We start from the raw sequence: 15,411 nt of genomic DNA, 5'->3' as shown, positions 1-15,411 counted from the left end.
AAATTACCAGAAGTGAAATTCACAGACAAGAAATACTTTAATTCAAGATTGTGTAAAATGAACATTTTTATACAGTTAAATATCTGAAAAAATGTACAGATAAAACAATCTTATTGTAGGGTCTTTAACAGTAAAATCTACCATTTAGTGCAGTTTTCCGTTTGGAGACAATGAAGCAATGAGTGCATTGACTAATTAATCTAAAACACAAACAGATTGCAATTATGAAGAAATGTGCAAACTTTCTAACATTTGGAGGGGCAGAAACAGGGTGTGTGGCCGCTCTGCAAACATGCCCCACCAGTTGGCATGAGTTTCATGGCTTTGAATCACTCCATGCTGCTTGTGTGGAAAAGAGTGGTGCTTGTAGTCCCACCAATGTAAATTCATTTTTGTTTACCTACTGTAACACAGAGCTTCAGAAGATGAGCTTTTTAGGGGACAAGCTTAGTATATGAGACATGCTGATGGAACCAGTATCTTCAAAACACATTGAAATGCTACAAAAACTTTGTTTAAAGATTTTATTTAAACTGTTAAGAATCAACCGACTGCTTCATGAACAATTCCATTTTATTTCCTGATCTTCTCTCATATTTTCACATTTCTTGGTCCTGAAGAATAAGGAAAAAGCCATACCTACTTTGTATAAAGTTTCTGATTACGTCTTGGCTATGTCTAGTACTTGCTATGTATGTGTCGGGGAAAACTTTGTGGATGCACCATTTTGATTATCATGAAACACTGATGAAAACGCCTCCAAAACATGTATCTCTATAATGTGATTTTTATTTTTTAATTTAATTTAATTTTATTTATTTATTTTGGTGGTATAAAAAGGGGGGCCAAGGAGGTATGAGCCAACAAAACTGGGAGGAAAGGATGAAAATATGATTTGGGATAATTTTGGGCGTTGGAGGGTGGGAGGGTTTTTCATTGCTTAACTTCATCTTAATGAAATGAAACTTTGTAACTTATAGTTAGAAATTGTAACTTTGATACTGAATTCTCTTGCCTTCAACAAGCACACTGACAGAGACAGAATGCTACAGTCTGTTGGTTATATATATTTCCACTGCTAGAGCTTCCTGTTAAGCAAGTGCAATCTGCAACATCCCCCCCCCAAAAAAAGTTTGCTAGCACTATATAATGTTGCATTCTTAGGCTACTGTGAAGTCTATGTTTCTTGTACTAGAAAATTGCCCTTTTGACTTCTAGATCCTGCTTCCCTAATGTGTTTTGTAATTGGTTATAAAATTGTAGACTTTTGTGATTTTGCCAAAGTTGTAGCTAAATTTTTATACACTTGTCTTGATTTTTCCCCCCAGATCCACTTAAATATTTAGAAAAGTAAATTTTATTCCTTAAAAAGATAAGGAATAAAATAGTCATACTTTGCAACACTTTCTTTCACATAAACACTTGCAATCACCAGGGGAATGTATTTTGTAACATATCAATTATAAATATCGTATTTACCTTTGAAATTTTGTATATTGCTTTTCATCATTTTTTCTTGTATGTATGTTTTTGGTCACTTGACTGGTATTGTGATGTTGTGAAAAGCATTAAGCCAAGAACAATTGCCGCTCGGCGTTGGGGGAGAATCCCAACATCCATGCTAGGATCTTTAGGAATTATATTATCTCTCCATACCATGCATAATTTTATAGACTTCTATCATGCCTCCTCTTAGTTGCCCCCCCCGCCCCTTTCTAAACTAAAAAGCCCCAGAGGTTGTTCTAGGCTTGCCTTGCCTTGTAAGAAAGGTGCTCTAGGCCCCTAAGCCTTTTGGTTGCCCTCTCCCGCAGCTTTTCCAATTCTAAAATATAGTTTTTGAGATATAGTGACCAGAACTGTACATCGTACTCCCAGTGTGGTTGCACCATAGATTTGTATGAAAGTATTATAATACTTATAATACTTGTTATAAGTATTATCAGGGTGCTGATGAAACCCAAATCTATTTCTCCTCCTCGTCCTCATCCTCATTATCATGAAATTTGCTGGTCAGTGACTGAATAAACTTATAACTTATAACTCATCATGAAATGGCATTCACTCCCTAAACGCCTGCTTAAAATTGAGCTTCAGGGTAGAATTTCCCCAGTGTGCCTCAGTGTGCCTTGTATACATATGCATCTGCAAAACTGTGATAGTAAATAAATGCTTCAGGTCATATAGCTCCATGTTTCACTATTTCACTAAATTCACAAAACATACAAGGACATTTCTTAGCATACTATTCTTAGCATGATATGCTGACAGTCTACCATACTCTGTGAATAAACTGTGTCTTTTGAAACTCCTTTTATTCGAACTTGGACACAAATCAGTTTATTCATGGATCGCTGTAGTTTTTCGGCAGATGGCACTAGGAATACCACACAATCGTCTTGTAAATTGTGTGTATTTCTTGTTTTATTTAAGCTGAACTATATCACCAATGTAGAAAAAAAACCTGATCCATACATTATGGCTGAGTTCAGAGATGGCATGAAATTGGAGTTAAATGGGGATTGGTTGGAACTCCAGTAATCGAAAATCGAATAAATAAATAAAATAAATGTCTGAATTCGTGAAACCATGTTTTTGCAGCAAAAATGATCTGCAGTTTGCCTTGACAACCTCCAAATTGAACCTTCAGTTTGCACAAAAGTTTGCCACCAAGACCACTGGTTTGGTCACTAAAGGGTTATGTCTGAGCCCAAAGGCTGCTATAATCATGGGTTTGTGCTGATTTTCAAAGTGGTGGTGGCACAAATGTGCCAGGGATTGCAGCCGCTTCATTGCTTCTGTGATTCTCACTGGTCACCTCTCTGAGCACCAGCCCCACCCCTCCTGTCACCTATCCAGCTATAGAGTTGCCCCCCAACAGGGACACCACCACATCCCACCCCCAGATTTGTCAGCCTCACAAGCAGTGTAGTCACACAAGGGCATTCCCCTCTTCCCACTTTGTCCCTTGCTCCCCCCGACCCACAACCTGGCAAGCAGGAGGGAAAGGGGACGGGGTGATAGGATGGACACTAAGTGCTTTGCTCCCCAAGGAGGAAGCAGCAATGATATATGTTCACAAGCACAAACACTCTAGGTGGCAACATAAGCAGGGCACCCCATCACAGCACTGGGAGGGGAACAAATGGCTGGTGGTGTGGTGCCTGGGATCAGGTTTAAAAAACAGCCCCAACCAGGAATTCTTGAGCAGCCAAATTCATTTTTTTTCCCCACAGAAAGGTTGGGGAAAGGGGGCCCCCAGAGTTGGCAGATCCCCTTTCCCAGCAGATCTGCATATGATGCAATGCCAGGCCAGGCCTGACTTAGGAATTTTGAATAGATTAAAAGATCCACCCACTCACCCACCCACCCCCATCTATGTGCACGGTCAGGCTCTGACATATAGAGTGTCAAAATCTCCTTTGGGTGCACAGAAAAAGGGGTGGGTGGGGTTGCAGGGATTCTTTTTGTATATATATTTTTAACCATGGAGAGTTGGGGACCCCACACAAGCTTTGTTGGGTTAGCTCCACTCATGAGTATGTAGTCTACAGGGAGACCTAGGGGTTTCAGCTGCATGGGCCTCCCTAGTAGACTGAACCTCTAATGAGAGGCCTAGCTTACCAGCAGCAAGCTGCCAGAGGAGCAGGATTTTGGTTTGGTCTGCATGGACTGCTTTGACAGGGTGATCCCTTGCAACACCATCCTAGGTCACAGTGGAACAGATACCCCCACCCCCACCCCCACCTCGGCAGCAAGGACCCTTTGCCCTTCCGCATACACATGTCCCCTCCTAGGAAGTCTTCATGTTCCCTTCACTTTCCTCAGAAACCGGGAAATTATGTCCCCCATAGACCCTCTGCAACTGGAATCGCACTTCATTAAACCATTTCATTAAAATCAGCTAATAAAGTTAAACACGTTATCTTACTTGTATTCACACTTCTTCTCCTTTGCATTGACTTACAATGGCCCCTGTTGCAATTTGGGGGCCATTTTCATTGCACCAGACGTCACAGGATGTCTGTTTGGACAACACCATATCATATGAATTAGAGAACCTTTAGCAACATCACAGCATCAATATAAGGGAGAAAGCAGTGATATGTTTATGAAATAAACATTACGGTATCCAATAGGTGGAGAAAATCTGTTGGATGAGCTTCAATTTAAGAATCAGTGATTGTTCATACGACCAGCCCAACAGGGGCAGGACAGGGCTACCCCAGGTAGGGTGGGTTGTGCGCAGTGCCAGGATCACTCCCGATCCTGGCACTCCACCTCAGATAGCTCTGCTTTCATTCCCAGGCTAAAAGTGAAGTCGTAGGAGGCATATGCACTTCCTACCTCATGCCCAGGCCGTGGGGTGCTTTGGCTGCCACAACCACCATTTCCATAGAACTGGGAAGAGGGAGGGGGAGTCGCCCCGCAGTGGGAATTTCCCAAATGCACCATGCAACTCACACAGTGCATTGTGGGACTCTAGGAGGCCCAGTTCCCTCCCCCCTGCTCTTGATTCCCGTATCATTGGCCACTTGCCACCATGCCATTCTTCTGGGCATGCAAGTGGCAGAGCACTGAGGAGCCACCATTCATGTGGGGGAGGTCAGGTGGGCTCCTGCCTTCTCCCCAGACCCAGCTGATTTGGTCATGTGAATGATCTTCTAGTGTAGAGGATTTTTTGCTTCCTAGAACATTGGTCCATTCGACTGGAAGGATCTGGGTTTCCAACTCCTCATGTTGCTCGGCACATAGGAGCAATAAGTCAGACTTATCATGTGATGTATCTACGGTATATGGATATGTTTGGTTTCGGCTGGTCACCAATGCAAATGATATCTTCTAAAACTTTAGGGACCTCAGAAGCACTTAGAGCAGAGTGCCCAAATCTGGAAGTTATAGTGTGTTTCAGCTGCAGGTATTGCTACTTAGCTGTCAGGGGCAGATCATCCTGTATGCACAAAAGGCAGGAAATTGTGATCGGTGTCTAATATCTGGTCAAGAGTTAGAAGATGATTTATGGCCCCATTGTTCTCCATAAACATAATACCAGATGTTTTGACTGCAAGATTATATCAGAGGGTCATTTTGTCATGTAAGGATCAGAGTCATTATGTCAGCACAGGTAACTCCAGTCTGTTAAAATCTGGAGCACAGTCCAATCCAGTCCAATTTGGAGCCCAATACAGGTCTGATTGATAGAGGCTATACAAGCAAACCTCAAGAGTGGACCATGCTGAAGGGTTGGGAAGATCATATTTTAATTTAAAGATCCAACTAAGCCAATTTGTTCTATGATGTTGTAAAATAGCTGAGAAATTAAGATCCCCTTCTAGGACTGGTAACTGTAAGCTATGAAGGGAAAAACTGAGATTGTATGTATGTATGTATTTAGTAAATTTGTATTCTAGCCACTACCAAAGTCTCTAGGCGGTTTACTGCATAAAACAAACCAAGAATAAAACAAACCAAGAATTTAACTGTTTAACATAAAACTAGATTTAAAAATCCATAAAAACATTATGCCATATAAAGTGTCAGAAAAGTTTGAGAAAGTGTCTGAAGGGTTTTCGGGGAATGAATAAGAGGAGACTCCTTAATACATAAATCAAACAGGGAAGAAGATTTATTTTAATTATGTTTATTGTACTCCAAATGCTGTTAGCTAAGGAGATCCATGTATCCACATCAAGTTTCATTTGAGTGACAGTTTATTTTGTTTACAAAAACATAAAACAAAATAAAACAGACATTAAAAAACGATTTAAAACCACAAGTCTAGTTAAAAGGCTTTGGTGAAAAATGTTTCTTGAAAGGCTTCTTTAACGTTGTCAGAGATGGGGAGGCTCTTATTTCAGCAGAGAGCACGTTCCAGAGTCTGGAGGTGGCAACAGAGAAGGCCCGTCCCTGTGTAGCCACCACTTGGGCTAGTGGCAACAGCACTGCTCTAGGGCTGGGAGCTTGTGCTTGGCCCCATCCAGGACTTCAAGCTCTTTCCCTGTCTCCTTTGGCCCCTCCCCAGCAGCCACCCCTCATGCTAGCACAACCGAGAGGTATCACTGGGACCCGGGCAGAGGAGCCACCTTGCCAGGATTCTAAGTTTGCATCTCTTCCTCCCACACACTGCCCGTCTTTTGCACCCCATCTCCGGACCTTATTTCATTTGAATGATTTGGTTGGTGTTCTATAGTGTTCAGTCCTGCTTCTTTAAGAATGCTTTGAAAATCATCATTTTGAGTGGCATCATTTTGCAGTGATGCCATTTCTTCTCAAACTGCCAGGATGACATCAAGGGCATGGGAAACAGAAATATCTATTGAAAACAATTCCAGAATAGCATTAGCTGGATGTATCAATTTTGACATTTGTTGGGCGGGGGGTGGGTGGTGTCAAGAAGTGTGCCAGAAAATGGGTGGGTAATTTTTTAGAAGCAGTCCTTTGGCTTCAGTGCTGATGGTTGCATCACATTCAGGGTCACTATCAAAGAATTTGAAAAGTTGTACTAGTGGCTATTCACTCCTAGGTCTCCATCACAGTTTTTAGAAAGCATGTTAAAATGTGTCTTTTTACCCAGGCTTCTATTTGATTGTCTCTGCTGCTGCTCTTTTTACTCTGTAGTGCTTTTATGCTTTCATTTTAAATTTTTAATCAGATTTGTTTTATATTTTTAGCTTAATATTTTAATGGTGTCCTTTTTACAACCTTGTTTTTAAATTTTGCTGTAAACCCCCTTGGGATTGTTTTAATTAAAGGCGGTATATAACTTTAACAATTAAAAATAAAGTAAAATAGTTCCTTGTAACTTCAGACAATAGCTTCTATAGATGCAAAATGCCCTATTCAACATTCTTCCAAGAGATATTTCAGTTTAATGCTACTGTATTTCACTGAAATGGCTGGCATGAATGAAATTGTCAGAGGGAAGGTGGCGCAAGCCACGGACAAGATGGTATGTTAGCTCAATCTCTCTCTCCATGTCAGCCCTTTTATCAGACCTAGCCTTGAGAGTTTGGCAGCTACATTTGTTAATTTGAAGTGATATTGGAGGAAAAATGTCCAAGAAAGAGTTAAGCAGAAAGGGAAAGGAATTAGTGCCTTCTTGGATGATTTGAAGCCAGCTGGTATCCCCCCCCCCCCAATATCGGAGCAGAGGACGAAGATGACGAGATCCAGGAAGAAGCTCAACTGGAGTTACAAAAACAATAAGAAAAGCCTTTGGATACCTCTGGGCGAACCTTGGAATTACAATTAATTGAACATTTGATAATGCAGCTTAATAATGAACTACAAGTGGAATGGAGTAACTCGTTTACAACTGTCCGTCAAGATTTGGCAAGTATAACTGATCAAATTAATAAGCAATGTAAGGACCTTTCACTGCAAATCTCTGATATTGGACAAACAGCTAGTAATGCCTTTGATCTGGCGAATAAGAATGCCCTAGAATTATCTGCTACTCAGAAGAAAGTGGAAGAAGTATGATAAAATATGATGATTATCCAAGATCGCGATAGAAGAAATAATTTAAATATTCGGGGCATTAGTGCAAACTTGCCAAATGTGGATTTAATGAGCTATGTTATCACTAAAATGAAGAGGTGTCTTCAAACTTGCAAATTGTAGAAAGAGATCTGGAACTAGTTCATAGGATCTCATATAAACTGAGAGACGTCCTGGTGAGATTCGTTAATTCTGGCTTGAAGGACAGAGAGCTATATAAAGGACGTCAAAAAGAGGTAATCTGGGATAATGAGAAAGTACCATTTTTTCAAGATATTAATACACCAACATTGCAGCGGCATAAAGAATTCAAGCCCTTGACTGAGATTCTCTTTTCAAAAGGGATTCGATACCAATCGGGGTTTCCCTTTAAAATAATTGTCTTCAAACCTGAAGGGAAGCAAGTTATTACATCTCTGGAAGAAATGCAAAGAGAAGTAGCTGAGCTGGAAAGTCTCACAGAGAACTAAACAACTTGGCCTTGAGTTAACTGGGAAACAGAAGAATTCGTTTAAGATATGCGTCTCTGCTAAGATTTTTTTTTTAACTGTCTCCTTTGACACTAGGCCATTTGGAATCTATGAGAAGCAGCTGGAAGATTTGATAAATTACTATAGTACGTGAATTTTAAAAGAGAAATGAGGAAGAAGGGAGGAGAATGCTAAGGTGATTAGCTACGCTGGTTGAATATAGGTAAGTAGTTAAATAGTCATTTGGTTATAAGGAATATTGGGCTGGAATGGAGAGAGGGTGAGCTGATGCTCCTCTCACCTGCCCCCCCCAAATCGTTAGAGAATTTATCTCTTCTGCAACAATGTTTGCTTTCGGTCTGAGTGTACCAGGGAGGGAAGGGGGGGGGGGTGACAGGAAGAGGAGGCAGTTGGAGGGAAGGGTTTTCTGGGAAGGGGGAAGCATATTCTAAAAAGGAACAGTTAAATACATTGTTTTGCATTCTATAGAAAGATATACTAAAATAGAAATGGGTGATGTGAGGGGATTGGAACTATCTGGAATTTGGAAATTAAATCATTTCTAGCTGACCCCGTACAGAGCATCTGTGTGCTAGTTGGGCCCAGCTGTGCCCCCCAACATGCTGGCATGGCCGGCTTTCTGACTGGCCAGCCAGCCGACTGGCCGTCCCCGTCCCCCACCCTCTGCCTGCTTTTGGCCCCCCTCTACTTTCTCCCCCCTCCTCCCAGCGGCCAGGCCAGGGCCTGCCACCACCTCCTCCTCACTTCAGCAGTTGGGCTGGGTGAGCCAGGGCCAGCCATTCGGCTGCTGCCTCCTCCTCATGGCGGCCTTGGGCCGTCAGCCACCCTCCTCCTCAGGCCGGCGGGGCTTTGCCCACTGGTGGTCCTCCTCCCCAGTGGCTGCCCTCCTTCTCAGGCCAGCGGGGCTTTGCCCGCCAGCCATCCTCATCCCTGCCAGCTGCCTTCCTCCTCTGGCTGGAATGTTCCACCAGGCATCCCTGCGCATCCCCATGCATTCTGGCATAGAGAAATAAGTTCTTCGTTCTTGCTGACAATCTATATAATTGTCAGCAAGAACTAAGAATCAAAAATGAGTGATTACAGTACGGTTGTTTCCTTGAAAATGAGAGGTTTGGGGGATGCAATTAGAAGGGCCAGGATATCTAAACATATTAAGTCCTTTAACCCAGTTGTGGTCTTTGTTCCCAGACCCTAGCCCAAGAAGACACGGAGACATGTATATGGTGAAAAGGGCCACAACTTTATTAAAATTACAACATGGCGAACTGGAACTTTAGGTGATTAATCACCGCTAAACAACAGTGCGGGCTCCTAGGCATGAGCAAGGACCCAAAGCCCTGCACATAGCCTGCATGGGCGACAAACCCTGGCTCAGGAAATAGGGCAGGAATGACCCGCCCAATCCCTTCACAGCCAACCACCCCCTTTTCAGGAAGTGATCTGGATACTTCAAGGACTTCAACCACCCCGGACCGCAGAGCCCAAAGGCTGGTGAAGTCCTGAAGCTGGTTTCTTGGCAATCGTTCTCCCCGTGCCGCACAGGCAACAAAGGAGCAATTAACCAATCAACCTTAGAATACCCAAGGGTGCTCACCGAGATCTAACCTCAATTTCCCTTAGCCCGCACTGCTACTGCCACACAGGGAGGTTAGCCCACGCTTGACCTCCCTGCCCCATAAACCTCCAAGAACTCGGCAAGCCCCCTCCGAATATTGCTCAGGTACAAATCGCACCAAACCTCGGACAAATGAACCCTGTCGGGTCGGTACAGCTGAGGTAGGCGTGCAGCTATCCCTGGTTGGAGTACAACTTTACCTCCAGCAGCCCTAACCATATGGCCTAGGGCCGCTGAAGCCTTGCGACGGGCTTTCTCCACCCCAAGACCCGAAGACACCCCCCTCCAGACTCTACGCTGGAGCCAGTTAACCCAAAGGATGTATACCCCCGGGATCCAGCTCCGAAGAACCTTGAAATCGGATGCGGCTTGCCGAATAATTGAGAGGCCAGTTCGCCGGCCCAAGTCATTCTCACCTAAATGTAAAATTACCACTTGAGGGGCAGGAAAACTATCTAAATGGTTCCTAACCGTGGGGAGCAGCTGGCCCCATAGCATGCCACGCATGCCCAACCAATATATAGAGGCCCTCCGGCCGAAACCCAACTGTGTGCCCCACTGCGAGGTGCTGGCCCACCTGAAGGCCCAGAAGACCAGCGAATGGCCACACACCAGGACCTGGACTGGAGCCGGCGCTCCACCAGCACCTGCAGGGAGAAACACAGAAGAGAAACCATGAGACGTTGGCCACTGTCAGCGCACATACCGCCTGACCGCCACGGACCTCCAACGCCCAATCCGCCGCACGGCATCCTCAGTCATGCCCAATCCGGAAGCAGTAGAGGCAGCCCCTATCCGGAAGAAATGAAGGGTGAGCCCAGCTGTGGGGATCCTGGCTTCCTTAAGGACCTTCCTGATCACTGTCAGAAACTGATATTGTGTCAATGGGCAGCCGCTCCCATGAAGAAACAAGCATCCCCCAGGCCGGGGACACAGTCCAGTGTAATGCCTAAGGGCTGCCACCGGGCAGAGCGCAGAACCAGTAGCCTCTGCTAACTTGACCAAGTGACCCTTGCCCCTCTGATCCGTCTTAGATCGACAGAGGCACAGGTTAGCCGTACCGGCCTCAAATGTTAAGTCAGAAAGTTGGAGACAACAATCCCGTGGGGAACAGCTGCTACGCGGCAGCAACTCAGAGGGGCGAAATGCGCCAAAAAAGGCAACCAGAAGCGCTGCCCTAAAGAGGGAAACTTCCCAAGGGTTGGAGCAACAGCCGTCCAGGCGACCCAAAATGGAAGCCAACATGTCCAGCATAATCGGGCGCCTGCTGTCAATCAGCGCCGGAGACATCCTGGCCCATCCCTCCAACATACGCCTGATACGTGGATCGGAGGAGGAATCCCCGACCCCCCTAACCTGAGCCTCAAAAGACAAGGCCGACAAGTAACCGCCCAAAGTAGACCCAGATCGCCCCGCTTTGTGTAGTGAGACTAAAAACTGCTGCAGGTGACCAACCAGGGCAGGCCAAGACTCTGCCAAACCTTCAGCCTTCCGGAATTGGGCAAAAGCCTCTATCTTGGCTGCGTAACTCGCCCTGGTACTAGGTGCCAGTGACGCTGCTATGGCCTGCTGGGCTTCCAATTGCCAAGCTGCCACAGGACTGCTGGCATGGGGTCCGGGAGCCGCGCTGCCTCGGGAGCTAACGCCCTGAATCTGTCTATCTGAAAACGAGACAAGGCGTCAGCGATCTCATTTTTTATCCCCGGATCATGGCAGGCCTGAAAGACTATATTCGCCCGCAGGCATTGGAGCACCAGTGCTCTGACCAAGCACATGACCCTCCGTGAGTGTGAGGTTTGGGTATTGACAATGTGCACCACGGCCTGGTTATCACACCAGAACCTCACAGAAGAGTTGGCAAACTCCCCCTCCCAGATGTGGACTGCAACCACAATGGGGAACAACTCGAGAAAAGTCATGTCCCTAACTAACCCTCGTTCGACCCACAATGCAGGCCAGGGGGCAGCACACCACCGGCCCCTAAAATAGATCCCAAACCCAGCCCCTCCAGCCGCATCCGAATGGACCTGCAAGTCGGCTTCTAAAAGCTGTTCAGACCGCCAGAGCGAGGTACTATTAAATGTGAGAAGAAAGGTTTCCCACAGGGCCAAATCGGCCCTGACTCCTTCGGAGATCCGCACCCTGTGGTGCGGGGCCTGAAGGCCTACCATGAGATCGCAGAGTCTTCTCAGAAAAGCCCTACCAGGGGCAACCACCCTGCAGGCAAAATTCAGGTGACCGGCTACCACCTGCAGTTCCCTCAGGGAAGCCTTTCGGGCCTCCCCTGGGGTCCTAACCAAAGCCAGCAAGGCTTGCAACTTGTCAGGGGGCAACCTGGAGCACCCTGCTACTGAGTCAAGCTCAATGCCTAGGAAAGACAACCGGGTAGCTGGGCCTTCCGTCTTATCTTGCGCTAGAGGGACACCAAGTTCCGCTGCTAACTCCATGAAGGAGCACAGCAGGTGACAACATTCCCCAGAATTGCCCCTCCCTACAAAGACAAAGTCATCAAAAAAAATGGGCCGTTGACACAAGCCCCGCCCTCCGCCGCACTGCCCATTCTAAAAAAGTGCTAAAAGCCTCAAAGGCCGCACATGAAATCGAGCAGCCCATGGGCAACGCTCGGTCAAAATAGAACTGACCAGCGAAGGCAAATCCCAAGTGCTCAAAATCAGCTGGATGGACAAGCAGCAGGCGGAAGGCGGACTCGATATCACACTTGGCTAAGAGAGCTCCCACCCCTTTACTGTGAACAACCTGGACCGCTTCATCAAAGGATGTGTAGCGGACGGAACACAAAGTGTCGGGGATGCCGTCATTGACTGACGACCCTTTGGGGTAAGAGAGGTGGTGAATTAGCCGGAATTCACCTGGCACCTTCTTGGGTACCACCCCAAGCGGTGAAACGTGCAGCCCTGGGAAGGCAGGGGTCTGAAAAGGCCCCGCAACCCTACCGGCCGCGACTTCCTTTGCGATTTTCCTTAAGACAACCTGCTCCTGACCTATAACGGACTTGAGGTTACGTGTTGTGATGGACCCCTGCCTAGAAGATGAAGGGATGCGAAACCCATCCCGGAAACCAAAAAACAAGTAGGAAGCCGCCGATCCATCGGGATAATCCTGCAACAGGTGGCCCAACACCTCAAGCTTGATGGGGCTGGGCCCCTTTACCCGCAGCGGGTGGAGGGGGGCCACCCTTCCTACCACCTCCCGACCGAAACTTGCCTCCCGAACCAGAGGAATGGGTCCGAGGGAAGCCTGAACTGGGGTGTTTGGACCCACAGAGGCCACACGCGTGCCTGTAACGGCAGGGTGACCGGGAGCACCTACCATTTGAGTTGTACTCCCAGCAGACCAAGTGGGGTTGAACCCACTGATGGCCTGACCCAGTAGTAGACACGGAGCCAAGCGGCTTAGACAACAAGTGTCTGCTATCAGATCTGTCCCCTTCAACCGGGCGGGCTGGGGACATTATCACAAGCCACAATTCCTGTAGCTGGGCATCCCAGGGCAAAGATGGATCAAGGGCCGCTCTCATCCTAAAACTTTCGTCATAGCAGATCCAAGCGGATCCTGCAAAATCAGAGACGGCCCTGTGGATAATATCCATGTATTTCAGCAAGGAGGGGCCCCTAGCCGGCTGCGCCTGCACAATTACCCCCATGTATATGGTAAAGCTGGAGAGCCAGTTGCTCCATGTCTTTTCAACCGGTTTCCGCTTCGTAGCCTCATGTTCCTTGCAGGACTCTCTTTCTTTATGTTTAACTTCGGGTTCCCTGAACAGCAGGCTAAAGATGTCTATGTACTCTCCCTTTAAGATCTTTTCCTTTGTGGCAGGGAGCAAGTGGTCTCCTAAAGGAAGCCCCATCCTCCCATACGGGGCGTGTTGGGGTGTGGGGGTAATGCCCATAGGATAGAACCCCGGGCTGCTAGGCGCGGGGACCGGGGCAGTAGTGTTGTTCGCAGACGAGATGATGGGCGCGCCGGAGGGCCTATTGACACCCCAGATCTGTTTGGCCGAGCCCTGGAGGCCCAACACGTTACCTATCATGGGTGGAGTGAACCCTGAACCCCAAGTGTGCGCATAGGGGGACCAGTATGTGGCTGGTCCCCATCCCCCATGGCAGGCACAGGCCAGGGTATAGAAGGCCACTGGCCGGTGCTGCCGGGGGGTGTCGGTGCTGCTGGCTCACCCGGGGCCAAAGGGAGAGACGGATCCCGAAGAGGCTGCTCCGCCGGCGCCACAGGCTGAGGTGAAACAGGTCCAGGCAGTGCAGGAACCGGGTCCGGAGGTCGTGCAGGAGCCGGCTGCCCCAGCGGATCTGGCGAAGGCATCGATGGACCAGAAGGTTCAGATGGAGTGTCGGGTCCAGCAGGGGCCCCAGCCTTCTCAAGGGCCTCCAACCTGCTGGAAAGAGACTTCAATAACTGGCTCCTAGCAGCCCCACGAGTCCTGCGAGGGACCTTGGGGGGCGGAATGCCCCCGCCGCCAGATGTGCCAGCCCCTGGATCCGATGGAACATTCCTGGCCCTTTCCAACGCCTCCATCCTCCCTATTAGGGCCCTAATAACACCCATTTCCTCGTCCTCATCCTCGGAGGAAGACGGAGGAGGAGCAGCAGGTCTCTTGGGTGGTCTGATGGGTCTCCCACCCTTCTTTTCTTTAGCCTTCCTGGGCATGACTCGCACTGCAATCAAACCGACTGCAAACCAGTTAGCCAACAACCAGTACACTCACACACTTGGCAGCAGGCAGGAACACCCCAATCCACCCAAACTCAAGAAACGCTATGTTAAACAGCCAGGAAGATAGAACCCTGTGTCAGCGTGAAACCCCCCCCCCCAAGGCCAAGTCCCGATCCCCCACCCAGCTGGGCAGACCACCCACAGCCCCAATCTGTCACCAGGGGACCAGGAAGAAGCCAGGAGAAGAAGAAGATAACGCACGAAAGAAACAACAACAACAACAACAAAAACGGGACTTCAACCACCCAGGAGAGTGAAAGGGGTTATCCCCCATGAGCGCTACTGCCTTAAAAGGCAGGGCCTAGTCCGGGAGCCGGAGAGGAGAGGGACCAAATCGTGCGGGCCGAAGGCCCAGAGAAGCCGAAAATGCGCCGCGCCCAGCCGGGCGGAGAACGTCGTCGCCGCGACGCCGAATGCTGCAGAGAGGACTCCCCTGCGCCGCACGCCCCTTCCCGGGCGAAACCAACCACCCTCCCTTGATCCGAAGGAGCACGCAAACGGAGCTCCTTCCTGCAGAAGAGCTGAAGGCAAACTGCTAGCTTGGGGCGTGGATCGGCCGATTTTGGCCGAAACCACGCCCCCTCTCATGCTAAGCAGCCAATTGGGCTGTTTCTTGGGCCCGTGAAGGGCTGGAACAAACTCCCTCCCCCAGCACGAGGCAGAAGGGAGGGGGATTTTGCAAGAGACTTATAAGATAGATGGTATTGCTGATAGATATTTTGGAAAACAGTTTTCTGCTCAAGGGAAAAACAAGGCAAGAGGGGTTGACATTTTATTTAAAGCTGACATTGATCTTGTATTGAAATTTTTTTGAAAGATAAATATGGAAGATTTATTTTTATTAAGGGGAAGTTGCACAATAAGGATATTACTTGGGCCTATATCTATGCTCCAAATCAGAGACATATTGACTTCCTTCAGAAAACAATGAGGGAAATTATTATTATTATTATTACATTTATTTCCCTCTCTTCCTCCAAGGAGCCCGGATCGGTGTACTATGTACTTAAGTTTGTCTTTCACAACAACCCTGTGAAGTAGGTTAGGCTGAGAGATGTGTGA

The 15,411-nt window shown here is 47.6% G+C and overlaps 1 protein-coding gene across 5 annotated transcripts in view; it reads right to left on the bottom strand.

Annotated features, from left to right (window-relative positions):
• Positions 1 to 5,644: 5,644 nt before the first annotated feature.
• Positions 5,645 to 15,411, bottom strand: part of LOC128339300 (RNA-binding protein 12-like) — a 59,711-nt gene continuing 49,944 nt past the window's right edge. For 3 of the 5 annotated variants that reach the window (XM_053282972.1, XM_053282973.1, XM_053282971.1), the window contains one exon: positions 9,208 to 14,011. In XM_053282972.1, coding sequence (XP_053138947.1) covers positions 13,994 to 14,011 — 18 coding nt within the window. In that variant the 3' untranslated portion in view covers positions 9,208 to 13,993. Of the gene's footprint in view, positions 6,311 to 9,207; positions 14,445 to 15,411 lie in introns of those variants that run through there. The other 2 variants (XR_008312965.1, XM_053282970.1) reach the window with 2 other exon arrangements.

Source organism: Hemicordylus capensis, chromosome 1, assembly GCF_027244095.1.
Source record: "Hemicordylus capensis ecotype Gifberg chromosome 1, rHemCap1.1.pri, whole genome shotgun sequence".
Lineage (NCBI taxonomy): Eukaryota > Metazoa > Chordata > Lepidosauria > Squamata > Cordylidae > Hemicordylus > Hemicordylus capensis.
The sequence above is the reverse complement of the archived record's forward strand: the minus strand, read 5'-3'. Positions and strand labels throughout refer to the sequence as shown.